Consider the following 26,468-nt stretch of genomic DNA (forward strand, 5'->3'; position numbering starts at 1 on the left):
TGCGTGCCAGATGAGACTACAACATCCGCTCCCATAAGTCGTTGCGACTATTCTGCGTCTTTCTGATTGGTTGAGTTTAAAATACAAAACCGCGGTGGATAATCAAATGTTCGGAGTACTGCGATCGGCATAACCTGTTTCAATGGACATTATTGTACACATTCTGTCAAGAACCCGAATGTAAAAGGTGTGTTTTTATCCGTTGTAATGTATTAAAAACAAACTTAGACTAAACTCGAAAAAGAAGTAACGTTACTGCTAGGTAGCACAAAACAAGCCGTCGTCGACAACGCATGCCAGTCAGCCAGCCAGCCAGCTTGTAGCTGCTAGTTGTGGTGGTTGTTGTGTTATTTTTGTAGCCAGCTAGCTAAGTGTGACCTCTAGTAGCTGAATTAAGTTATGCATTACGTTAACTGGTAAAGTACAATATATAGTGAAACCTGTTATTACGGAGCATAACCGGCGTTTCTTTCTTTTGTAAATAAATTAACACGCAGATGGTGCCAGGAAAGAGACATAATGTGCCTTTTTGTGATGTTGGCTAACGTTAACGTGATTTTCTGTCTTCTATAGCCAGTGAGGAAAATGATGGAATCATGTTTAAATTATAAACCCGAAAGGGTGACTGCTATAACTGTTGAAGATCTCAAGAAGGATTTGCTGGACGACTTTTCCAATATTTCAACATTATCTCAGGTACCGTGGCTGATTTTCCTGTTCAGTTGTTTCTAGATGAGTGATGATGATGCACTGCACTGATTGATGACTAACAGTTAACGTCAACTGTAAACAAAGGCGTGAAAAGTGTCAAATGCTATCAGCTTGCTAAGCCAACTTTTGTAATGTTTTCCTTAGGAGTCACTATCAGACAAAGAACACTTGCAAGTGTACCTTCGCGTAAGGCCATTTACTAACGCTGAACAAGAAGCTGGAGAATCTCAGGTAATTTTGTTGTACTTTGATGATTGTATGTTTTTGTATTGTACGATTGACGGTTACGATGCCATGTTATGAATTTGCTCTGTTGGCCGGAAGTCAGCAAGCTAATTGTCTTATGGAAATTTCAGCAATGTGTAGAAGTTGAGGGTCCAGACACAGTGGTGCTGAAGGCACCCAGAACATCTCTGTCGGCCAGACTCAGCGAGAAGCCAGTGCAGACGGCTCAGAGGTTTCGTTTCTCTCAGGTGAGAACGGTCATCTGAGACTTACAATCAAAACAATTCAACTTTTTGTTTTAACTGTGATGGTTATTTCTTTCACATCTGTCTCATGGTAAACATATTGTAAGGCTTTTCACTGTGTTGAAGTGAACCGAGAACACATTTTTTGTTGCTATCTTTTGTTGCATCGTTTGTTGCTATCTTTTTGAGTCATTAGTATGATTCCTACATCATTCCTCTCCAACTGTTGTACAGGTGTACGGGCCGGACACCACCCAGCAACAGATGTTTGATGGAACTGCCAAAGGCCTGGTGAAAGATGTTCTAGAGGGAGGAAACTCCCTCATCTTTACTTATGGAGTGACCAATGCTGGGAAGACATTTACATTTCTAGGTAAGAATCCGTCATATTCAGCATGATGGGTAGAAGTTCTTGGATAAGTGATGAAATGGTAGTTGAATATTTTCATGTCACGATTAAAGACTTCTCTTGTCTGAGCGCTTAATTGCCATTTACATTTTGGGTTTTGCAAGTATGGCAGCAGTGCTTCCTCTTGTGCTAAAAGAGTCCTTTTGTATTCATGATGTCAAGCTGAGCCCTTTCTCCGTCACCACAGTGTCCTCGCTAGTGTAGTCTCATCCATCTGGGGTAAGGAACCTTTATTCAGTGAAACCTACAGAAATAACATCCAAGGCTACTTTTCTTATCATCTAATGATAGGGCCTGAGGCTGATGGTGGGATAGTGCCACGGTCCCTGAGGGTGATTTTCCACAGCATTGAAGGCCGCATTTACACACAAAACAACATCAAGCCCCACAGGTGTATGGACTTCACCAGACTCACCAAAGATCAGCAGGACGAGGAGTTCACCAGCAAGAAAAACCTACTGAGACGCCTGAAAGAGGTGAATCACATCATCCCTCTACATCTCTCTCTCTCTCTCTCTCTCTCTCTCTCTCTCTCCCTTTTTGTTTTCTGTATCTCTGACTATCTGTATCCTCGTTCTGCACCCACCCCCCCCAACTAGATGTTCATTCACTTCGCTCACAGTGTTAATTTGCTATTTTCCTTTTTTCATTATTAGACTGACGTTCAGAAGAGCCTCACGTGTAAAACCTTTTTGGAAGGTAAGTGTACTCACCTGTACAAAATAAAAATAGTAGAAGTGTCTCTGAAAAAACATCACTGGGATACTTTTAGAACTACACTAACTGTGTAAGTATATACTGTGTGTGTGTGTGTGTGTGTGTGTAATTTTATTATTTTACATTCTAAACAGGTTCAACCTCTAGTGACATTGACATGCAGGGGGAGGAAGAGTGTTTCAGTTTGGAGGGCGACTCAAACACAAAGTACTCAGTGTGGGTGTCCTTCTGTGAGATCTACAACGAGACCATTCATGACTTGTTAGAGGTCCTGCCAAATGGCCCAGTGAGGAGAACAACCCTCCGTCTCTCACAAGACGTGAAGGGAAACACTTTTGTCAAAGGTGAGTTTAATAGTCCACAGACTTATTACACCATGTCTTATGTGAGCAAAAAACAACAACAACAACAACAAATCTCTTTACTCATTTTCTAAAATTACAATGCATTAGTTTTGCATATGTGTTAACACTGATGTTTTATATTTTTTTTTTTTTTTTTTTTTTTTAACAGATCTCAAATGGATTCAAGTAAACAATGCGGAGGAGGCTTACAGAGTGTTAAAAATCGGACGGAAGAACCAGAGTTTCTCCTCCACAAAGCTCAACAATGTCTCCAGCCGAAGGTGCTGCTTATTTCAAATATTAATGATGATACCACTTGTACTGTAATGGCAACTTTTTTAAACTTTTTTTTTTTTTTTTTTTTCCTTTTTAAATTAAGAACTGGCTTACTTTTGGAATAAGATTTGTGTTGTTTTTTTGTAATACACTTGGCCATTTGCCTAGGTGCACATTATAATGCCTATATCAAAAATCTCCATCTCCTTCTTTCCCTTTATAGTCATAGCATATTCTCCATCCGCATTCTGAGAATCGAAGATATTGGTGTGCCTCGAGTCCTGACCATTAGCGAGTAAGTGAAATTTCTATTATAAAGCAACTTGAAGGGATGAAATTGGCTCCGATGGAGACTGATTTTTATCCGCAAGCCCTAGGCTGTGTGTGTGTGTGTGTGTGTGTGTGTGAAATAGCCACAAAGAGAAATGCTTATATTTGTTGTTTTTTATTTACCCTGCTGGCTATGAAACCTAAGTACACTGTTAGCTCTGTTTGCAATACCCCTAAACACTAGATTGTCAGTTTCCTAAGTCCGTCTTATCTCTATGTCAGGTTGTCCTTATGTGACCTGGCTGGCTCGGAGAGGTGTGCAAAAACCCAGAACAAAGGTGATCGTCTGAAAGAGGCGGGGAACATCAACACATCGCTGCTGACTCTGGGGAAATGCATCACTGCACTCAGGCTCAACCAGACACAGCCAAAGTGAGTGAACAGTTTTTTCATAGCACAAATTCATTAAGGCCTTTTGATGATGTAAACTAGCGAAACACACACCATGAATAGGGTGAGTTGGAAATATTTCAGAATGAATATAGATGGGTGGTAATTTGTTCATATCTTTTTGGGTCCAAATCACCCATTACTATATTCACTACCATACTCATATTATACCCATTTCATTAGATGATTACACCCAGCAGGTAATACATGTACCCATACCAGTGAAAGCTTAAAAAAAAGCGCTTGTACAATGACTGAAAAATAATGCAGTCCTGCTAGTTGAATAGAGTTTAAAATCTAAGGGTCAAGATGGCCACTTACGGCAGTTCTTCTGCAGTATTTATGAAGTTATGACACTTCTAGTGTTAAGCACGAAAACATACCATCCACAGGACTCAAAATGCAGGTGTCCTCCTAATGCGTGATGTATGTGATTGTATGCACCTTAGATACCAGCCACACATCCCCTTCCGGGAAAGCAAGCTCACTCACTACCTTCAGGGCTTCTTCTGTGGGCGGGGCAAAGCCTGCATGATCGTCAACATCAACCAGTGTGCCTCCATGTACGACGAGACACTCAACGTCCTCAAATTCTCCGCCGTCGCACAGAAGGTTTGTTTCTAGACACATCCGTTGTCTCTGCCACTTGTGTGGAACATGGTTAAGATGGTACTTCTCTTAAGAGGAAATGCAAATCTTCAGCATTATTCTGTAATGCTCTACTAAATACCAAATAAATAACAAAATAATAACTAAATAACAATCCTTCTCTTTTTTTACCTGTTGTAAAAAAAATAGTAAATGACAAAAGCAGTGGAAAAACACACAATAAATGCAATTTGTTCCCTTTTCTGGAAGGAATTAAAATTCGTATGTAATGTTATTTTACTTCTTAAAATTACTATCTTTTTAAAATGTTGCTGGTCATTAATGGCTAAATGTCGTTTCTCATTCTGCAGGTGGTGGTTTTGACCACGCGGCCTGCTGTACCAAAGCGGGAGAAGTCTGGCCGGGAGGTGTCGTTCATCATCAACGATGCCGATCGGCGCCACCTGTGGGCCAAGCGGAGGAGCACGCTCATGGCCTGGGAGACCACGCTGGAGGATGTGCAGGAGGATGAGGACGACGAAGAGGAGATGGAGGACGAGGAAGAGGAGGAGGAAGAAGAAGATGATAGTGCCGATGAGACGGTGGCTGAGGGCACCGTCCTGGAGGCTGGAGATGAAGATGTGTGTGAGGTAGATATATAGAGATGGGGTCTTTATTGTGTGAGGTAGATATAGAGATGGAGTCTTTATTGTGTGAGGTAGATATATAGAGATGGAGTCTTTATTGTGTGAGGTAGATATATAGAGATGGGGTTTTTATTGTGTGAGGTAGATATATAGAGATGGAGTCTTTATTGTGTGAGGTAGATATAGAGATGGAGTCTTTATTGTGTGAGGTAGATATAGAGATGGAGTCTTTATTGTGTGAGGTAGATATAGAGATGGGGTCTTTATTGTGTGAGGTAGATATAGAGATGGAGTCTTTATTGTGTGAGGTAGATATAGAGATGGGGTCTTTATTGTGTGAGGTAGATATAGAGATTGGGTCTTTATTGTGTGAGGTAGATATAGAGATGGAGTCTTTATTGTGTGAGGTATATGGGTAGAGATGGGGTCTTTATTGTGTGTGGTAGATGGATAGAGATGGAGTCTTTATTGTGTGTGGTAGATGGACAGAGATGGAGTCTTTATTGTGTGAGGTAGATGGGTAGAGATGGGGTCTTTATTGTGTGAGGTAGATATAGAGATGGGGTCTTTATTGTGTGAGGTAGATGGATAGAGATGGAGTCTTTAGTGTGTGAGGTAGATATAGAGATGGGGTCTTTATTGTGTGAGGTAGATGGATAGAGATGGGGTATTTATTGTGTGAGGTAGATGGATAGAGATGGAGTCTTTATTGTGTGAGGTAGATATAGAGATGGGGTCTTTATTGTGTGAGGTAGATGGATAGAGATGGAGTCTTTATTGTGTGAGGTAGATATATACAGATGGAGTATTGTTTGAGGTAGATATATGGAGTCTTTATTGTGTGAGGTAGATGAATAGAGATGGAGTCTTTATTGTGTGATAAAGATGGAGTCTTTGTTGTGTGAGGTTGATGGATAGAGATGGAGTCTTTATTGTGTGAGGTAGATGAATAGAGAGAGTCTTTATTGTTTGAGGTAAATGAATAGAGAGAGTCTTTATTGTCATCCAAGCACCGTATTGCACACACAGTTACCACAAATACCACTTGTTAGGCTGCAGGTTTCATTGATGGCTTTGATTGGCAGGCTTGTTAAAATATTATATATACATAAATATACATTTAGGTAAACAAATAACATTTGCTACAAATACATCTCTCATGAAAATGTTCATTCTTGTCAGTAACTACAGTGACTGTACATGATACACCCCCTACACACACACAAACACACAAAATAATCCCCCCTTCACACACAAATACAACCCCCTACACACACACAAATAACAGCCCCTTCATGCACACAAATAGGCCGGTCTTTGGCTGAACAACTGTTTTTTGTTCATTTTTTTATCTTTCATTTCCAAGAAACTTGACCAATGACCAGTGCACATATGTCAATAGTTAGTTATATTTCTAGAGACATAGCTGGCTCTATGCCAGTGTCGCTTGGCCTAACACTTCAGTCAACCACAAGCTATAATTAAATCAGTTCCTGCTATGGGGTCAGAAGTTGGGACAGATTTGTGCCGTGTGTGCTGGGACAGACTTTGTGCCTCATCCTGTGAGGTGAGTGCCCAGGTGTGTTCACACATCCTCATCATGTGAGAGATGTGTTTCATTTTAGGCCCAGCGTGCCGAGATCCAGCAGCTGAAGGCCAATCTGACCCAACAGCAGGAAGAGAACCTGGCTCTGGAGTCTCGCATCCGGGAGGAAGTGACCTCCGAGTTCATGGAGCTCTTCTCCAAAATGGAGAGTGATTACAAGTAAGAAAAACATCTCAGTGTTTCCCATACATTGACTTATTTGTGGCGGCCCACCACAATATCAACATTGACCACCACACAATGATTTTCCAGGTTGTACTAAATTGTGCTTAAATCTGGTTAGCATCATAACCACGCTGTGCTAATTTGTTAAAAACTGTTGTATTCAAGTTAATTCTGCAAACCAACCACCACAAATGGAATTCAATTCTGTGGGAAACACTGCATCTCCAAGATGTATTCCAGTAAAGAAAGTAGAAGTTTATCTGATTTTATTTCTCTAACAAATATACATTTTGACCCCTTTCTCTCGCGTAGTGAGCGTCTTCAGAAGGAGAAGGAAATCATCGAGGAGCGAGCAGAACGGCGGCTGGAGATTCTGAAGGACCTGGTCAAGAAGAACGCCAACGAGTTTGCCGCAGCGTCCACAGAGGATGCAACAAAGGTAATAGCAAACTGCTTTGGGCTATAACTTCCAATTCCTAAATAGGTATGTGTATTAGAATACCTGACCCATAATTCAACAGCAAGATTTATGTTGAACTAGAAAACAAGGTTACCTACACAGATAGGGGACCGCACAATTTTACAGTTTCAATTAATACTACGCATAGGATGCTAAATCAATTGTAAAATTAATGCAGAATGGGTCTGTTGACTCTGGTTTGGTTTTGGTTTGATTTTGTTTTTCATGCATTTTTGGTGTGTTTTTTTTTTTTTTTTTTTAATCTGTTGTTACATTGTCATGTGATATTCTGTGTTGGGTCAGGAGGAGTTCATGGACAGCTTGATCGAGGCTATGCGTAGTGACCTGGCCAAGATCAAGCGTGACGCCGCTGAGGTGCAGACCTGCCTGGTGACGGCCGAGTCACCGGCAGCCACAGCCGGCCTCCGCAAGCAGGTGGACGAACTGGCTGAGGAGCTCCTTACTAGCCAGCAGCTCCTAGGCCTCAAGACCAGCGGTAGGTCAGCTTGTTCCTGGAGCTTCACTGCTAGGCCGAGGAATTAACAACTCCCCAAGGTCAAACAACAACCTCATTAGCAACATATTCATGTGGGAGCACACCCATAGTGATATACTTACGCTTCTCACTTTCACAAATTTACCTCCGTGACCATAGATTTTCCTATATGAAAGCATTTGTCCCAAATGTCTCTTTTTTTGTGTTCTTCCTGATTCTAACATGAAACCTCAGTGACCATAGATTAATAACATTTTTTCTATATGAAAGCATTTGTCCCAAATGGCTCTTTTTTGTGTTCTTACATGATTCTAACATGAAACTAAATAATAGTTTTGGTCAGTGAGGCATTCAAAATTAATTGAAATGGCCACCTCACTGCCCACCACGACTCTTACAGGGAGGCTACAGCGGGTCCACAACTGAACCGTTCGCTTGGCGTAAAAATAGTTTTAGAAGACTGGTCTAATTTTTTTAAAATGTACACGCCACTATCACTTGGCAGCTAATTGTTGCAGCAGGCGCTCCACGAACAGAACACTTCAGTCACGTGCCCGGTGTAGTCTCCCTGTTACTTACCCCAGACTCACCCCAAACGTTCTGGTTGACTTACCAGAAAGTTCATTACTAAGTTCAGTTCCTAAAAGACCACTTACAGCCCAAATTTCATGCATCCCCACCCAGTGCTAAAGCCTTCTTGCAGGCTGCTTCGCTGAAAGTGCACGGTCTCAGCGGAGCAATTTCCTTAAAGCCTATGCATGTGAATAGATGGCTGTGTGTTGCAAGTGATTGAATGTGCTCTGGCCAATCTCCTAGAACTGGAGAGCGTCAAAGCCCAGGCAGAGAGGACCAATGAGAAGCTACAGGCGGTTCAAGAGGTACTTGCGCACTTCAATTTTCTCTTTCACATTCTCACCTCAGCAATGTCTTGCTGTCAAATAGGGCTGCAAGAGCTCGGGGGGGGGGCGGGGGGGTTGATTGTGAATTTGACAGATATTGCGATTGCGATTTGATTTGCGATATAGTTTTTGAAAGTCAAGCTTCAGTTCAGTATTCCAAGTTGGGCCACCTCTGATTGGGGGGCATGCCCTAGTGCATGAGAAGCACAGCGCTCCTGTTAGGGGAGTATCACTGTCTGTCACACAACGAGAATGACATGAAAATAGAAATACATAGATGTGGAAAGATTTTAACCATTGGGACAGAGTTGCGAACTGCACGGTTAATTGCAGCCTTTGCGATTATCACCTAATTGTATTAGTTCAAATTGTGATTTTAGAATAAAAAATCGATTCATTGTGCAGCCCTACTCAAAGCTATTCTATGGCTCTTTTACAAACATCTTTCTCTCTCTCTCTTTCTCTCTGTATCTCTCTCTCCTTTCTTCTCTCTTTCTCATTCTTCCTCTTTTCTAGAGTTACGAGGGTCAGACATTGAAAGTTCAGGAGCTCATGGGCATGTGTCATGAGAAAGACGCCATGATCGCCAAACTGCAAGAGACTCTGGACCACAGCATAGAGACCACTACCAACGATGTGAGTGCAGTGAGGACTATACACACACACACACACACACACACACACACACACAAAATCATAAGCACATGCTCACAAACATGATCATAATCACAAACAAGCCTGATAAACACACACATACACATGCATAGACATAACTGCACAAATGTACAGAGTTTACACTCGACGCAGACACATGTGTGCTCACACACACACACACCACACATACAGTACACACAAACACATCCATTATGAATGCAAGTCCAGTGCAATAAATAGCTGGTAATCAGTTGTATTAGTATTGGTAATCCTGAGCCTAAGTGAAAGTCTGACTCCCCTCCACCCTTGTATTTTCTTCTCCTCACTTCTCCACCCCCCCCCCCTCCTCCCCTCTTCTCCACAGAGATCTTTGATTAACGCGATCAGAGAGGAAATCTTACACTTCAAGCAGAATTGTCGGTGCAGTCCGGCTGAGGGCGGTGCGGATGCCTGTGACCGGAACAAAGACGCCCGCTGGGGTCCAGACAGCACCCCCAGGGGGGTTGACTGTCAGGCAGCAGACGACAGCGGTACGTGCCCAAGAGACCCCACACACACACACACACACACCTCACCTCACCTCACCTCAGAATCTACTTTTTTATACTACTGAGGAAAAGCGTTTGAGCGCACAATGCAGCTAAATGATAGCAGTAGAAGTAATGCACTTTTAGCCCCATGCGTGCTGATAGCCTCTTTGAAGGCCTCTTTACTTCCATTCTGTGCTGCCGATTTGAACATATCCGCTGGCACTGACCCATACTGGGCTTATGCCAAGGCCACGGAGAAATGCTACACGGGGTGCAAAAATTGGAATAGGACTGTGAAAGCCATAATTTGTGTTGCTCTTTGTACTCTGACTCACTTTTTGTGTGTGTGTGTGTGTGTGTGTGTGTGTGTGTGTGTGTGTGTTCAGAAAAGCTACGCGCTGAAGTGGAGCGGCTGCTGGCGGAGGCCGAGGCCAAAGACGAGCGTCTGGACGAGCTCGGGCGGAAGCTTTTCTCGCTGGAGCAGAGCGTCCAGGAGCAGACCGCCGCGCTGGCCGACGAGGCGCAGCTCCACGAGGCCGCCCTGGCCTCGCTCGACAGGGAGCGGCTGGAGATGGCCTCGCTAGAGGCCGAGAGGAACGCGCTGGCCGAGGAGCGCGAAAGGCTGCGGGTGGAGACCGACGAGCTGACCTCCAAGGTCGTCGCTGCGGAGACCGAGGCAAGGCTTCGCGCCGAGGAGGCCAAGACGGCAGAGGAAGAAGTGGCCAAGCTCGGCAGGGAGCTTCAAGCGGCCAGGGCGCAAGCCAAGGAGCACGAAGAGGAGGCCATGAAGAAGTCCAAGGCGGCCGCCGCGCTGGAGCAGGAGGTCAAGAGGCTCAAGGAGAAAGCCAAACTGGACGCGAGCAAGGCAAAAGACGAGGTGGCACGACTCCGAGAGGAGCTTCAAGTTGTCCGTGCGCAAGCCAAAGAGCACGAAGAGGAGGCTCTGGAGAAGTCCAAGGCGGCCGCCGCGTTGGAGCAGGAGGTCAAGAGGCTCAAGGAGAAAGCCAAACTGGACGCGAGCAAATCCCAGGGCGGTGGTCAGACATTCAGCGAAGCCCTGCACGGCCTCAAGGAGGAGTGTGAGAACCTCGCCAGGACATCGCTGACCAAGAACGAGCGCATCAAGGAGCTGGAGCGCGAGCTGGAAGAGGCCCACTCGCAGCTCCAGCAGATGGAGGAGGTCTGCGGGGAGCTGGAGCAGCTCTGCGACCAACAGCAGGGCGAAGCCGGGACCCGCCAGGCCCAGCTGGATATCGCGCTACTGGACCTGGAAGACGGCACAAAGCGTCACGCTGAGCTGCAGAAGGAGGCCCAGGGACTGAGGGAGCAGCTGGCCCACGTGGAGGAGGAGCGGCTCGGGGCTGCCAGAGAGGCAGGGGAGAGGGTGGCCGAGCTGGAGAGGCAGCTGCAGGAGGCCGAGACCCTGAGGCATGGCCTGGAGGAGAAACTGAAGGGCCTGCAGAGCCAGAATGGAGATGAGCAGAGCCAACAGGACCGCAGCGGAGTGGCCACAGCGGAGTTGGAGGAAGCTCTTGCTCAGCAGAAAGCCAACATGGAGACCGTAACAAGAGAACTCTCAGAGCAAGTTATCCCATTCTTTCCACTTCAAATTAGTTATTATTTGTAGGAATTTGTCAAGGTGGTAGTAGTAGTAGTAGCAAAAAGATATTTGAAACCAGTAGTACTATAGTGGGAGTTGTAGTAAATCAGAATTAGTGATGGTGGTAGGATTTTAGCAAGTTTTGCTAAAGGTGTCTACAGGGAGAAAAAAAATGATATTCTTGTATGTGATATTCTTGTGTTTTATATTAAGTAGAGAATTGTCCTGACATTCAGCTGAGATTTAATTAACAGGTGTGTAATGTGACCTTTAAAGCAACATTATGTAATAATTGCACCTTAGAATAATGGCCTCCTACTTATAACATTAAGAGAGTTCCATAGTGGGGTTTTACGGAGGGGGGGTTGTACAGAATAGATTGAAATGCAATATTGAAATGAACAACCCTGTATGTTCTACACACTAGTGAGCGTTCACCACCACACACTTTGATCAGGTTTTGCTGTTCAAAGGGGAACTTTGTATCTTACCATGATGAAGGATTAGACAGTGTTTCTAATTTGGGCATGTTCTCCCTCCTAACAGCCGCAAAGAACAGGTGAAGGAGAACTTGAAAGTCATCAAAAGCCTTGGCCAAGATCTGAAGCTGAAGGATCGAGACATCTCGTGGCTGAGGGAACGACTGCGAGATCGCGAATCAGAGATCGAGCAACTGCTGTACAAAGTAAAGCCCTCAACTGTGCCTTCGCTTGCCTGTAATGCCTGCTTTCGAGGTTATTCCGTGAGTTGACATCATTTATTTTAATCCCCCACCCGCCCGCAGATAAGCCGGATCAATGACGAGAACAGTACCTTGCAACGTCGACTCAGCGACACAGAGAGAATCAAGAATGAGACCCTGAGCGACCTGAGGCTGAAAGATCAGACGATTCTCCAGCTTAAGACTGTGAGTTGTCTTTCCCACAATTACTCGTCGAGCCCACTGCACCAGCGATCATTATCGTGCGTTTGATTAATGTTGGGTCTTGTCTATTCCAATTCCACTCTGATGTCTCGCTTTTCAGGATCAGCCTAGCTACGTCCAATTGGCAGAAAGTCCCCATCAGTCCCCGAAAGTCGATCGAGGTAAGGACTCAAGGCACTCCAAGCTCTGATTTTCTGTTTTCATTTTCTTTTTACTCAAGGACATTTGTAAATCCTGCTGTCATCTTAATTGTGTGCTTTTCAGTTATTTGTTTGTTTTGGTTTGTTTAAGTGATTCTTTCTATCTGGTTTTGCTTTGTCTGTTTATTATTTGTGTTTTATTTTGTTGTTGTGTTTGTTTGTGTTTCATGGTATGTTTTGTTTTGTCTTGTCTTGTCTTGTATTGATAGATCTTCCAGCTAAGGAGCGGTTCATCCAGGACTTACGGTCGGCATTGTCAGAGCAGAGGGTGCCGGCTGAGCAGGAGCAGCTGTTGGAGGCCAAGCTGAGGGAGATCGAGTCTCTCACGTCAGGTAGCACTCAGGCCCAGACTCAGGCAATCCCCCCCCCCCCCATCATTTCAAGCACCTGTTGCCATGAGTGCTGTTTGGTTGCCATGTTGTTGTTTTGACTCTTCTCTGGTTCTTTCTTTCTTTCTCACCTCCCCTCCCTCCCTCTCTCCTCTCTTTGTCTTTCTCTCTCTCTGTCTGTCTTTCTCTCTCCTCTGTCCTATCTCCTTTCTCTTTCTTTCTCTTTCTCTCTACTCTACTCCACTCTACTCTACTCTTTTCTTTTCTCTTTCTCTCTCCCTCCCTCTCTCTCTCTCTCTCTCTCTACTCTTTTTTCTCTTTCTCTCTCTCTCTCTCTCTCTTTCTCTCTCTCTCTCTCTCTCTCTCTCTCTCTCTCTCTACTCTAATCTCTCTCACAGAGCTGATGAATCTGAAGGAGCGTTGTCCACAGGAAGGCCCCTCACCGAGCTCGAGGGTTGGGAGTGGAGAGCTCTCAGACATGAGGCCAGACGAGACTAGCCGAGTTAATATGGAGAACATCATGAGGGTAAAGCTCTAATTTATTGCTGATAATCGACCATCTTCTGGTTTTATTGTCATGTTGTGCTAGTTTACTTTATTGATGAATAAGTCTGGCTACAAGTCAGGACTATGCAAGAACTGCAAGGCCCAGTTCTGGAAAGATGAAACATGGGCTAAATTGGAACCTATTTTCATTTCTCCACGTTAAGTTTCACTTTTGGCAACTTTGTGTGTTACGGCTTGCAACATTTGTCCACTACAGACTAAGGGTGTAACCCTACACAAAAATTACGGTCGGTGTGTACCTTGGTGTTGGAGTCACGGTTTGGTTATTTTTCGGTACAGTAGGCCTAAAATTCACTGACAGTATTTTTGATATGCAATGGGGATAGTTTTTTTGTAAATTAATTTTGACATTCATTTACTAAACTGACATGTAATAACACAAATAAGTTTGTGTGGGAACTCAAAATTTGAAACGATCCGCAAGCAGAGAAAAGTCTACTGTTGATTACTGTACAGATCGCATCTCTATTGAACCTAACGTCTTTTACCTAACGGTTCAGTACGAATACATGTACCTTTACACCCATACTTCAGGCATTGTAGTTGCAGTTGTTTTTATTTGATTTGTTGTTTGATCTTCCCCCTTCCTCTCTCTATAGACCCTTTCAACAAGAAAAACAAAAACAATGCTTGAACGTTCTATTTTGTTCCCAATCTACTTCCTCTTCATTAAAATAACATATGGAATGTTAAAGCGGAAGCCTTGTGGGAAAAACTATGATGCTGATAATGGAACTCTCTTAAAACGGTCTATAGAACCCTTTAACGAGGATCCCATTCTGACATAACTAGTCCACGCCAGTCCTGAGGGGCCAGACATTTTAACTGTGAGACCCCTGGGAAAATTGGCCATGAATGTGGATAGAAGCTTTTTGCAATGTTTCTACACCATCTATATATCTTTAGATGTAAAAACTGAAATCGGTCAGTTTTTTTGCCAGTACTACTTTAAACCAACCTGTTAGAGTTCTGTCTGAGATCAATGTTGTGAGACCCTGTTGCATCTCTTCAAAAGCCAGGGAAGGGGTACAGATTCTAGTGAACGCAACATGCTCCGCCTTACCAGCCTTTGATCACATACACTGGTGACATCAAACACGCATATGCAGCCACCCACACATGCAAGCCACGCAAGCCATCCTCACAGTTTGGCCATCGTTGTTTCTGTTTGAAATCAGACATAACGTTAAGCCTGTAGCGTTGAAAAACAGAGAAAGTATGTGAGAGGGAGAAAGTGTGTGAAAGAAAGAGGATGTGAGAGGGAGGGAGACAGAGAGAATAATTAATGTGGTTAATTAATTTTAGGTCCCTTATGAGAAGGGTGAATCTACGCTGGAGGAAGCACCCGGACGTGGGTCGGCCCTCTCCACAGATCCATCCAGGGGGGAGGAGGGGCAACAGAACCCTCTGCAGGACCCCCAGCAAGAGAAGCTTCTCACTGATGTGGTAAGTTGGACTTGCTGGTGTGGCCATGTGATATGACCAAAACCTCACCACAATATAGGTAATATCATATCCCAATAATAAAATACATTTTACAATATATAGCACCTTTTTAGTGAATTCCGTGAAAATATAGTTAATGTACCTAACCACATGGAAAGGCATATTTCCTTTTTGAATTATATAAACATCCGCGTTTAAAAACTTCTGTCTACAAGAAAGATTTCTTCAATTCTTCAAATCAGTACTGCATTGGTAGTGTTCAACTGATAACTAAGTTAGCAACTTTACCAGCAACATAGTTGCTGACTAAGTTAGCAACTTTGTTGGTTGCAATGCAATTTCCCATTGCCATTCAACTAAGTTGCTTACAGGTTAGCAACTATGGTTTTGAGAAACGCACCCCTGCTTGTCATCATATAAAGCGGTTGATTGGCTCCTTTGCTTTAAGCCATGATCTAATTGGAACAAGATGTTTAAAAAAATATATATGAGGGTTTGGGTGCACATTGCACGAATAAACATTTTGGACCTCTTAGAGTCTTCAGACTCAGCCTGGCACTCCATTCCTATCCAGGAGGCTAGAATTTCAGACGTTAGAGTTTACCAAAGTCTCTACAAATTGCCTCATCAAACCTCTTCAGCTGCAGTGGTACAGCTCATTTGCCCATTATTTGCTTGCATCGGCCGATGCGGTGTGTGTGAATGGAAATTTATTTGAGAAATTTGCATCTCGTGTCCATTGGGCAGGTCTCAAAAGGAGACTTGTTTTCTACCCATTTTAGTGCACCAAAGTGTGTGTGTGTGTGTGTGTGTGTGTGTGTGTGTGTGTGTGTGTGTGTGTGTGTGTGTGTGTGTGTGTGTGTGTGTGTGTGTGTGTGTGTGTGTGTGTGTGTGTGTGTGTGTGTGTGTGTGTGTGTGTGTGTGTGTGTGTGTGTGTGTGTGTGTGTGTGTGTGTGTGTGTGTGTGTGTGTGTGTGTGTGTGTGTGTGTGTGTGTGTGTGTGTGTGTGTGTGTGTGTGTGTCCATTCTTGAGTGGATGTGGTGAATTCACATGCCTGTGTGTTCTACAGTGTATCCCTGCAACCCCTGTGTCAGTGGCAGAAGAAGAGGGGTCAAGGTCAGAAGAAAAACATGAGGGCACGGCGGCAACCACCCCCAAATCAGAGAGCGAGAACACCAAGGAGATCAGCACTGGGCTCCACTCCAGACTCGCAGAGCCCCTGGGAGATACCACCTCCCTGACACAAGAGGTCAGTGTGGAGCAGAGATTGACCCCAAACTTTCCCCTCTGTGCATCCCGTTTGCACACATGCTTGAAAAGTGCTGGGCTCGGGAATGAGTTTTAGACCCTTGCTCTTAATTAGACGTCTGGATAGGAATTCTAATTTAGCTGAAACCTGTGAAAAATATAAAATGTATAAAAATAAACATTTAATTAACGCTCACATTTCCATTCAACCTATCAGCATAGAGGCCCAGTGGATCTTTCTGAGTCTGAGGGTGTTTATTCATCCTCAGCATCTTTGGCCCAGTCAGGCAGTCTGCATGCTTCTCACACATCCAGCGAGCAGTAGTCCACAACCAGCTCACGAAAACACAAGTCTAGCCAGTGCGCCAATATGATATGCATTTAGAAAGAAAATTGAGATTTCTGATTTCATTCAGAAGGCCTGCGGCAAAAAAATGCTATTATAGCATACCATTTTTTCTGCACATGTTGTAGATTTAATTTGCCCTTTTTGTCTTTAACCCTTCAAAAAACTACATATTGCCCCTTGTGAGTTTGAACCAAAAGAGGCGTGAGAATCTCCGTCGTCTCTCAGCAGGACTAGCCTCGCGGACCGCTGCCCCCGCGGTGGAGCTAAAACTGCCCCATTGAGTTGAACTGAACCTTGCCTGTTCAGATAGAGACGCCATTGTCTCAAGGCCAGGGACACTGGTTTCAGACCAGTCAGTGTTTAGAGCCGCTTACCCGCAGACACTGAACAGGGGAAAAACCATAATCAAATTTTGATGAGTTTGAACAGTTGGAGAAACACCACCGCATCAATACAACGGTGGAGTGGGGATTCTGAAATGAATTGCTAGTCATGCATTATGCATGTTGTTTGGTTTCTTTCATGCGGGCATTGTACTTTGTTATTAGGGTTCATTCAGTTTCAATTTATCAGGGTTACCACTTGGAGTTCTGGGCGGGTTATGGAAAATTCAATCTTGTTTTGTTCAGAAGAATAGCAACGTATCAGTTCTAATCATGGAGTTTTTTGTTAACTGACCCCAAAAAGAACATTGTGTCAAACTACTAGAAGGCTGACTGAAGGATGAAAAGATGAAAAGTCAGTGAAAGGTTGTAGTAGATTTTAATGAGTTGAGTTGATCGAAATGAGTGGGGACGTCTGTCTGCTTTTGTTTTTCTCTGTGGTGTCCATCAGCTTGCTGCTCAGCTTAGAAGCTAAATCCCATTTCACTTTCAATTTAGTGTCCCCTGCATGCCCTCAGCAGCAGCCACAGCAGCAGAGACTGAAGTAACTGGAGCTGTAAACCCTTCCAGTCGGTTCCTGGAGGGTCTTGGTTGAGACATTCAAAACCAGCTAGGATACTTTGAAATTAAAATGAATCGGACCTTAGCGTAATGCTCTACAAAATGTTGACTTTTTTTTTTTTTACTTTTTGTTTGCCCCCAAGTTATCATTAGCTCAATGTTGTTTTCTGTGCCACCGGCAATGTGTTTGGGACACTCATGTTTGTTTGTAGTTGAAAGTGTCTATTTGAAGTGCTATCACATCTCAGGGCTGGATCTGACACTTGATCTATAGCATTTGCCTAATTGTTTTCAGAGTTTTGGATTGTGTTGATTGGAAATGATTGGGAGAGAGATATTTATTTATTTATTTATATATATATATATATATATACAGGGTAGGAATTTCACGGCGGCCACGACGGCCATGGCCGTCGTAGCCCCTTGCGTTGGCCGTGATGCCCCTTTGAAAATCAGAGGTTTACAGGCCACGGTGAGTAGTAGTGGAGGTGTGCACATCCCCACCGGTGAGGCGCAGGGCAAATGGAACTAGAGCTGCAAAGAAATGAACTGCCCGCACACTGCTAAAACTCCCATATATTTAATGTGAGATATATGGGAGTTTTAGCAGAGTGCGGGCATTTCATTTCTTTACAGGCCACGGTGGCCTTGGTGCCCCCTTCTTTCAATATTCTGCTTTGCGTCCTACTAATAGCGATTTTTATTTAGCCTGTGGCCTGTCAAAATAATCTTAGCATTCACAGCGCAAATTAATTTAGTCTTTTACGCAGTGGAGAAAGTGACAGCGCAAGAAAGAAAGTGCGTCCAAATTCACCCATTCTTCTCAGTTGAACTACTTGCGTAGCCTACTCATCATCGCACAGACATCACAAGTATCACATGAAAGAGCTTTTTCTCAGCTTTTAAACGATGTTAGCCGATAATTGCTGTGTTGAACGGTTCGCGAGAAAAGTAAATAATATAATTCAATTTAATCATACATTCTACTGAAGGTTTTGCGTCCATGATCTCCCTACCCATTCATCTACTCTTATACTTCACAAACCCTTCTTTTAACACATGACAAACCATATATCAGAATAAACAGCAGACCTTACCGAACACAAAGGTGTAAAGCAGTCCCCTGTACAGTTAGCCGTTCCAGAGTAATCCAGTTTTGAATTTGCAGTAAATTTCGACATGCATGGATGTCTCCAAATTTGGGCTTTAAGTTGTACAATGTGATTAAATTGTTCCACATGATTTCATAACGGGCCAAATACAAAATATATGTTACAAATATCGCCTAGATATCGGTAAATCAGAGGACAGCTGACTAAGAGTTTGTGAAAGTAGCCTTAATGATCACAAAATGCTAAGCATGCATCTAGGCTATTTGAGTTTTTTTGTTTTTTTTTGAGCTGTGCTTAAATTGTTCAATATACATGATTTCATAGCAGGCCAAATATTAAATAAATGTTATATATAGCCTAGATATCTGTAATTATTAGATGATCAGATGATTTACAGTTCTATGTAATATGTTTTTGTAATGTTTCATACAGTGATGCAGGTCTACTGCAGTGAATAGGCTAAATACAACTTTGATAATTTTTATATGCTACTACTGTATAGTTAACTTTGGCCTTGGTGCCCTGACATGTGGCCTTTGTGCCCCCCGCCAATATGCCCAACTGAAGGCCAAGTGGCCTTGCCCCCAGAATGGTGAAATTCCAAGCCTGTATATATATATATATGTGTGTGTTTGTGTGTGTGTGTGTGTGTGTATATATATATATATATATGTATATATATGTATATGTGTGTGTGTGTATATGTGTCCACTGTGTGTGTTGAGTGTGTACAATGTGTACATTTATATATTTTTCTGTCATTGATGTTGAACAGTTGTTTCCTGCCTAGTTCACTTGAAAGTAAGAGGCTGGTAAATGTGCTCCAGTCTGCTTGAAATCTCTGACCAGTGTTTGAACTCTGCCACCTCCAGGCCTCGGTTCTGGACTCGTCCGAGGGGATCTGGGGCAGCTCCGTGGCCCGGCGGCTCCACAACCAGTCGGACCTGGACATCAGCTTCACCCCGCCGACGGAACGCATCAACAGGTGGGTCCAGTGGGACAGCGAGGAGCGGCCCAAGCCCTCGCCCAAACAGAACCGGCCGCGGCGCACTTCCCGTAAGAGGAGGAAACCAGCGGAGGCAAGTGACCACATTGTACACACTCAACACACACAGTGGACACACTCAACACACACAGTGGACACACTCAACACACACAGTGGACACACTCAACACACACAGTGGACACACTCAACACACACAGTGGACACACTCAACACACACATTGTACACACTCAACACACACATTGTACACACTCAACACACACATTGTACACACTCAACACACACAGTGGACACACTCAACACACACAGTGGACACACTCAACACACACAGTGGACACACTCAACACACACAGTGGACACACTCAACGGCTCATGGCTGTTCAATCAGATTCTAAAAGGAATACACAACCCCTTTTCAATCCAATTGAAATTCCAATTGAATTGGTCAGTTTTATCTCAATCAAGGTCTTTTGTATTAGTACTATTATTACGATTGAGGCATGAATACTCAAATTGGAATATAATTGTTCAGTTGTAAAATGTATGGCAAAGTATTAGAATGAGCACCATTGAATTTTTTTTTAAATAAGCCCAATTTTAAAAAGAACTGCAGTTGTACTAGCAGCTGAAATCTGTGGTTCCACTTCTGGGCCTGAGCGGAACCAGCTAAATTTAAAACAAGTAAAAAAAAAAAATCCCAGGTATAATCAGGACAGAAATCAATGACGGCAGTCGGGAACTAATGCAGAGTAGAGAAACCTATTATGAAAAGTGGTTTTGATTGTTTAAATCATTAACAAACTGTATGTGTAATACTCACCAGGATGCTAACGGTTTATGGCGCTGTCATTTCATGTGTATGCATGTGTGTGTTTTGCACAGGGGCAAGTACAGTCTGAGAATAGAAGTGAGGAGGACCAAACCAAAAAGACAACGCCACTGAAAAGACTTTCCCAGATGAATCATCAAGAGGTAACTGTGTGATGCCCTACATTTCACTCTGACAAGACAGTCTAAGTGATTTAAAAGTCTACTCACATCACTGTCACTGAGTAATGACCAAGATGAGTTCTCAAAAGGTGTGGAATAATACCCTCCATTTCTTCCTGGCTAGACAGACTGAGTGGTCTAACACCATTATTACTGAGCAGACACACAGTGTGGATAATGTCCACTCAGTCCACTCACTGCTTGGCTTTCTTGTAGTGGCATGTGATTCTTTTGGTGACACAGCAACGGTCGCATAGCAACAAGTTCCTTGAAGCTGGGAACAGACCTCCCGATTGTGTTTCAATTGCACACGATAACAACAAGATAAGGTAGAACCACTGACTCTCTTGGATTTCCCATGATTGTCACTTAATTACATGCCATCCTTTCCAAATTAGGACAATTATTGTGCAGAAAGAAAAAGAAGGTAGTTGTTGACAAATAACTGAAGAAAGTGTGTATTTATTTTACATAGTTTTACATTACATTTATTTTACATAACTCTTTATGTGTCGCATAACAAATATCCCCTGTTACGTCCCAAACTGTTTTTTTCAAGGCCTCATGGAGATTTTGTATAGCAGCACTTGATTAAGATTTCATCATACAAACAAATCACATCACACAGTGCAACCGGAAAGTTTTCAGACCTTTTCAAGTTTTCCACATTTTGTTATGTTTCAGACTTATCTTAAAATGGATTTTTCTCATCAATCTACACAATACTCCAACACTCCACAAAAAAGCAGGAGTGTTTTGTAAATGTATAAAAAAAAAAAAAATAACTGAAATATCCCATTTACATAAGTATTCAGACCATTTGTTGTGAGCTTGCAGTTGCTCTGGTGCATCCTACTTCTATCAAAGTTCCTTAAGATGCTTCTACAACTTGATTAGAGTCCACCTGTGACTAAATCAATTCACTCGACTTACACTCGACTTATTTGGAAAGGCACACATTTCTTTATATAAGGTCTCAGTTGATGGTGTATGTCAGAGTGAAATCTAAGCCATGAGGTCGAGAGAATTGTCCGTAGACCTGCGAGACAGGGTTGTGTGAAGACACAGTTCTGGGGAAGGATAAAAGAAAAGTTCTTCAGCATTGAAACTGCCCAAGAGCATGGTAGCGTTCATTGATTCTGAAACTTCAAAGGGTCTGAAAACTCTTCGGTTGTCCTGTACATACACTCCTGTTCTCTGCCACAGTGAAGAACACATTGTCTAAGTAAAGTATAAGTATATATACTGTTTTGATCCTGTGAGGGAAATTTAGTCTCTGCATTTATCCCAATCCATGAATTAGTGAAACACACATAGCACACAGTGAGGTGAAGCACACACTAATCCCGGCGCAGTGAGCTGCCTGCATCAACAGCGGCGCTCGGGGAGCAGTGAGGGGTTAGGTGCCTTGCTCAAGGGCACTTCAACCGTGCCTACTGGTCGGGGTTCGAACCGGCAACCCTCCGGTTACAGGTCCGAAGTGCTAACCAGTAGGCCACGGCTGCCCACTAATATAGTAATAATAAAGCACAATAATAATAAATAATAATACATTTATTTTATATAGGGCCTTTCTCAAACCCAAGGTCACTTACAAGGAAACACAACAACATGTAGATGTATATGAGGAAAACACAACAACATGTAGATGTATATGAGGAAAACACAACAACATGTAGATGTATATGAGGGAAACACAACAACATGTAGATGTATATGAGGAAAACACAACAACATGTAGATGTATATGAGGAAAACACAACAACATGTAAATGTATATGAGGAAAACACAACAACATGTAGATGTATATGAGGGAAACACAACAACATGTAGATGTATATGAGGAAAACACAACAACATGTAGATGTATATGAGGAAAACACAACAACAGACAGACAAACAATAGCAATACAGCAATACATACTGTATTTTCCGGACTATAAGTCGCTCCAAGTCGCATCAGTCAAAAAATGCGTCATGAACAGGAAAAAAACATATATAAGTCGCACCGGACTATAAGTCGCATTTATTTAGAAAAGTATTTCACAAAACCAAAAACAGAGACTATGTGATTATTGAGGCCAAAAAGATTGATGTTAATGAAGACGAAGGAGTGAAGGCAGCCAAGAGGAGGGCAGGAAGGTAATTATAAAGCAAAAGATTCACTGAAAGAAAATGCCATGTGGTACACCAAAATGTATTTAAAATGCGGAGAATACAATGCAATCAAGCATTTTGGGCGATGTGGAGTCACAAGCTGGAAGCAGATTAAATGCTCACGAGAGAGAAAAAGATGCAGTTTTAGACGTGACTGAAGCAAGCAGGCAATAGGCCTATAGGCCCGACGGTAATTGTAAAGCAATTTACAAAAGATTCACTGAACAAAATGCTGATGTGGTACATGAAAATTTAGCTAAAAATGTGGAGAATGCAATGCAATCAAGCATTTTGGACGATAATTTGGCACAAGCTGGCAACAGAACAAATGCTCGCTGGCCACCTCCGAGGGAGCGAGAGAAAAAAAAAAGATGTGCATTTAAAACCAGGTCCTAAATTTCAGCGCGGGATTGCGGGTATTGTGCATAAATTAAAAGTATTGAGCATACTAATAAAAGTCCGCAACTCTAGCCATCATAGTGCGAGAAATTCCCCACACATTTTACAGCGCTGTCTGACATTAATATAATAATGGAGCGGCCTGAATGCGGGACTATTGACGGACCAACTCTGACTTCAATTGAACCCCATGCAGAGACACACACGCGCGCAGGATCACTTTGGGGGTCCCTCTCTCTCTCTCTCTCTCCCCCTCCCCCTCCCTCTCTCTCTCTCTCAGCAGGATTTGTCACCGCTAAAGTCAAATTATAGCCTAGCCTACTGTAGGTGCTTCTACATCAACCGCTAAAACAAACGTTTAGCGATCAGGAACAATCAGGAATTTTGCAAACACAGAAGCTACTTTCACTTTCTGTGCATATTCACGTGAAAGATAATTAGTAGCAAAACAGCGATCAAATATTACATGGTGGCAGTGAGTTTTGTTTTCAAGTCAGCTATAGGCCTTTATTTCTTGCGTTTTAGACATAGGCCTATACTTCTCGTTATAGGAGCGGCATACCGGTAGGCTATCAATGGCAATGGTTCATTAAGTTTCATGTATGAAAGAGTGTCGGATTTCCATCCGCTTACTGCGAGATAAGGCATTTCATTCATTCATGGAACATGTGCTGTGCTGCAAGGGAAACCTTATTCCATATAGCCAAAGAGGTCTAAGATATAGCATAAATTTAGTTATTTTTTAAATTATGCATGATTTACTTTTTTTTTATATAAAATTCGTAGGCTAATGCATGGCAGCAACAATTGTGTTTAAATGTAGGTTATTGCTTCAGCCTCTAGCTCAGAAAGGGGCTGCGTGCGACTGGTTGAGAGCAACGTGTTGAAGACTCATGGTGTAGGATGATAAACTTTTCATTGGCAACAATATTAAACTAACCAACAATATAAGTTATTAAGAAGAGCTCTTTTATGAGTTAAATTGAAGCAAAATTATGCTGGCTTTTATTTGTCCGAATCTGAGGCCCAGCTATAAATAAAATCCCGGCCATAATTTGAGCATTTAAGTATGCACGTGTGTTTCAGGCATAGCGCAAGCACTAATCTCTGACTGAAAGTGCACAGGACTTGTTGTAGACGGTAATGTTTCATGTAGGGTTCATGTCAGTTAATATAAATTAACATTTAAAAACATGTTCAATTATATAATGTTTTTCATATATAAGTCGCACCGGACTATAAGTCGCAGGACCAGCCAAACTATGAAAAAAAGTGTGACTTATAGTCCGGAAAATACGGTACCTAACTCTATGCTGTAGTCTTGGACGTTTTTATCAGAATATGCTGCTGCTTGTAAAATTAACCACAACACGCCACAAAATATATGAAATGGCTGCTGTGATGAACCATGAAATTGCACTTAATTTGTGTGGTGGCGGTGGATGTAATAAAAAGGCCTCTCTTCATCCTGACTGACACCTGTGGTGTGCTTTGGTCAATAGTCCCCCACTGTTCTGGGCAAGGCGGCCAGTGAAATCAGGCAGCAGGGGTCTCCGGCCTGCCAGAAGAACAAAGGCCCTCATGGCCGCGGCTTTCAGACGGGCGGCCACTCTACTCAGCCCTCCTCGGCTGTCCTACGCAGCAAAGGTTGGTGACCGCTGTTTTCTTGAGCGACTCACTGCAGGAGTGGGTTTTTGTGTGTATGTCTGTGTGTGTGTGTGTGTGTGTGTGTGTGTGTGTGTGTGTGTGTGCGCCTAGGTTGGAGAGAGTGAGCACTTAAAGAAAATCAATCTCTTGATGCCCCTTCGTATAGTTCTGTTGCATTATTTGACCTTTTCTTTCTTTATTCTGCGCACGCACACACACTCCTGTTTTCTGCCACAGTGAAGAGCACGTCGTCCAGCAAGTCTCCAGAGCCACCGAGTGCAACCCAGGCCGGCAGGCCCCGTCGGACCAAGCGCAAGCTCTACAAGGCCGACACCTCCACGCCCCTGGACCTCGGCAGCCCTCCCGTAAGTGCCTATAATGCCACCCGCCGAACGGAGACGGAGAGAGATGATATTTATGAAGCTTGGGGAGGAGGAGGGGGGGTTAGACTGAGATAACTGGCTGAGCCTGATGCTGCCACAGCACTCTGCACTTTCTGACTGACATGGAGCATGAATAATGCATACGGGCTCCACATCCATACATGGCACAGGCATTCATTTCAGATCATGAGTGCTGAGAGCGTGTGTGTGACAAATTTATGGTCATGTTTGGACAGCTGTGATAAATGTGTGAGTATGCCAGAGTCAGGGCATGCATGCTGTGTGCGTGCGTGCTTGTGTGTACGTTGCGTATAAAGCTTGTGTGTGGGGGTGTGAGTGTGTGTGTGTCCATACTAATAGATTTGTATTGTTAAATTTAGTTTTTTTGTGTTGTCTTGCTTTTTTGTTTTTCTTCTTTTTCAATGTCTCTGGGAAAGATGAGGAGTCAGAGTTGTGTGATGAGACAACGGAACGATCTCGATCCTCAGTTTGGTTTGATTTGGACTGTTTCCCTCTATGCACAGGTGGTGGTCGCTGATCGAGACGACAAGGAGAGCGATCACTTGATCATCAAGCGGAAACTCAGGACGAGAACGGCAAAGATCTGAGTCTGGTCAGAGTTTTAACAGTGTACAGTACAGGCTTCTGTGTTTGTGTTTTTATGTAAAAAAAAAAATCCAAAACGTTCAACATTTTGGTGTTTTCTTTTCAGTAAACTCAAAAACATACCACCACAAATGCGTCATTATTTTATAACTTTGATGTTGGTTTGAGGTGGAAGCTAGACCTCCCAGATCACCACGCAAGACCCAGCTTGGTTGTCTCGTTTCAGGGGTCCATGTTAGAATGTGTGTGTGTTTGTTTGTTCCCTCTAGTCTAAGCTTGGTGCAAAGAAGGGAACTCTTTCCATGCAAAGGTTTTATATAAGTATATATACTCTTTTGATCCCGTAAGGGAAATTTGGTCTCTGCATTTATCTCAATATTATTACAATATTAGCATTATCAAAGAAACATTTTAGTGCTGCTGTTTCCTAGGAAGGATATTCATTTTATCTCTACTATATCCCAGAAAGAATATTAACTTCACACTCTTTAATATTGGTAAGGTTAAAAGTGAACCGTGTCTGTGGGTTGTGAACATACCGTATTTTCCGGACTATAAGTCGCACTTTTTTTCATAGTTTGGCCGGTCCTGCGACTCAGGTGCAACATATATATATTTATATATATATGTTTTTTTTCCTCTTCATGAAACATTTTTTGACTGGTGCGACTTATACTCCGGTGCGACTTATAGTCCGGAAAATACGGTATATTTATATATATGTGTGTGTGTGTGTGCGTGACATTTTGGCTTTTCCATCTGAAGTAGACCAGCAGGACAGACAGCTGACCAGAGCTACAACAACTACAGAAAGTAATGATGAGCATAATGACCGCTTCAAAAGAAAGATGGCAATGTAGAGTGACCTC

The 26,468-nt window shown here is 43.0% G+C and overlaps 1 protein-coding gene across 3 annotated transcripts; it reads left to right on the forward strand.

The window, feature by feature from the left end:
* Window positions 1–96: 96 nt before the first annotated feature.
* On the forward strand, window positions 97–25,722 carry kif20bb (kinesin family member 20Bb). Of its 3 annotated transcripts, none has more exons than XM_076298016.1 (32): window positions 97–187; window positions 574–696; window positions 856–942; window positions 1,068–1,184; window positions 1,416–1,554; window positions 1,882–2,066; window positions 2,247–2,289; window positions 2,442–2,651; window positions 2,821–2,932; window positions 3,151–3,222; window positions 3,480–3,629; window positions 4,097–4,259; window positions 4,607–4,885; window positions 6,508–6,647; window positions 6,966–7,092; window positions 7,417–7,609; window positions 8,426–8,487; window positions 9,025–9,144; window positions 9,527–9,692; window positions 10,079–11,273; window positions 11,839–11,977; window positions 12,077–12,199; window positions 12,318–12,378; window positions 12,627–12,749; window positions 13,145–13,272; window positions 14,619–14,759; window positions 15,829–16,008; window positions 19,285–19,491; window positions 20,299–20,388; window positions 24,466–24,610; window positions 24,848–24,975; window positions 25,518–25,722. In XM_076298016.1, the coding sequence occupies exons 2-32, from the start codon at window positions 586–588 to the stop codon at window positions 25,599–25,601; spliced, it is 5,220 nt and encodes a 1,739-aa protein (XP_076154131.1). In that variant the 5' UTR covers window positions 97–187; window positions 574–585; the 3' UTR covers window positions 25,602–25,722. The 3 variants fall into 3 exon arrangements, with proteins under 3 accessions (XP_076154131.1, XP_076154133.1, XP_076154132.1); XM_076298018.1 differs by having other exon boundaries at window positions 13,145–13,248; XM_076298017.1 differs by having other exon boundaries at window positions 578–696.
* The last annotated feature ends 746 nt before the right edge of the window (window positions 25,723–26,468 follow it).

This window comes from Alosa pseudoharengus, unplaced genomic scaffold (genome assembly GCF_046254945.1).
Source record: "Alosa pseudoharengus isolate Yale_2024_CS ecotype anadromous, Long Island Sound unplaced genomic scaffold, YU_APseudo_1.1 YU_APseudo_1.1_scf_21, whole genome shotgun sequence".
Classification (NCBI taxonomy): Eukaryota; Metazoa; Chordata; class Actinopteri; order Clupeiformes; family Clupeidae; genus Alosa; species Alosa pseudoharengus.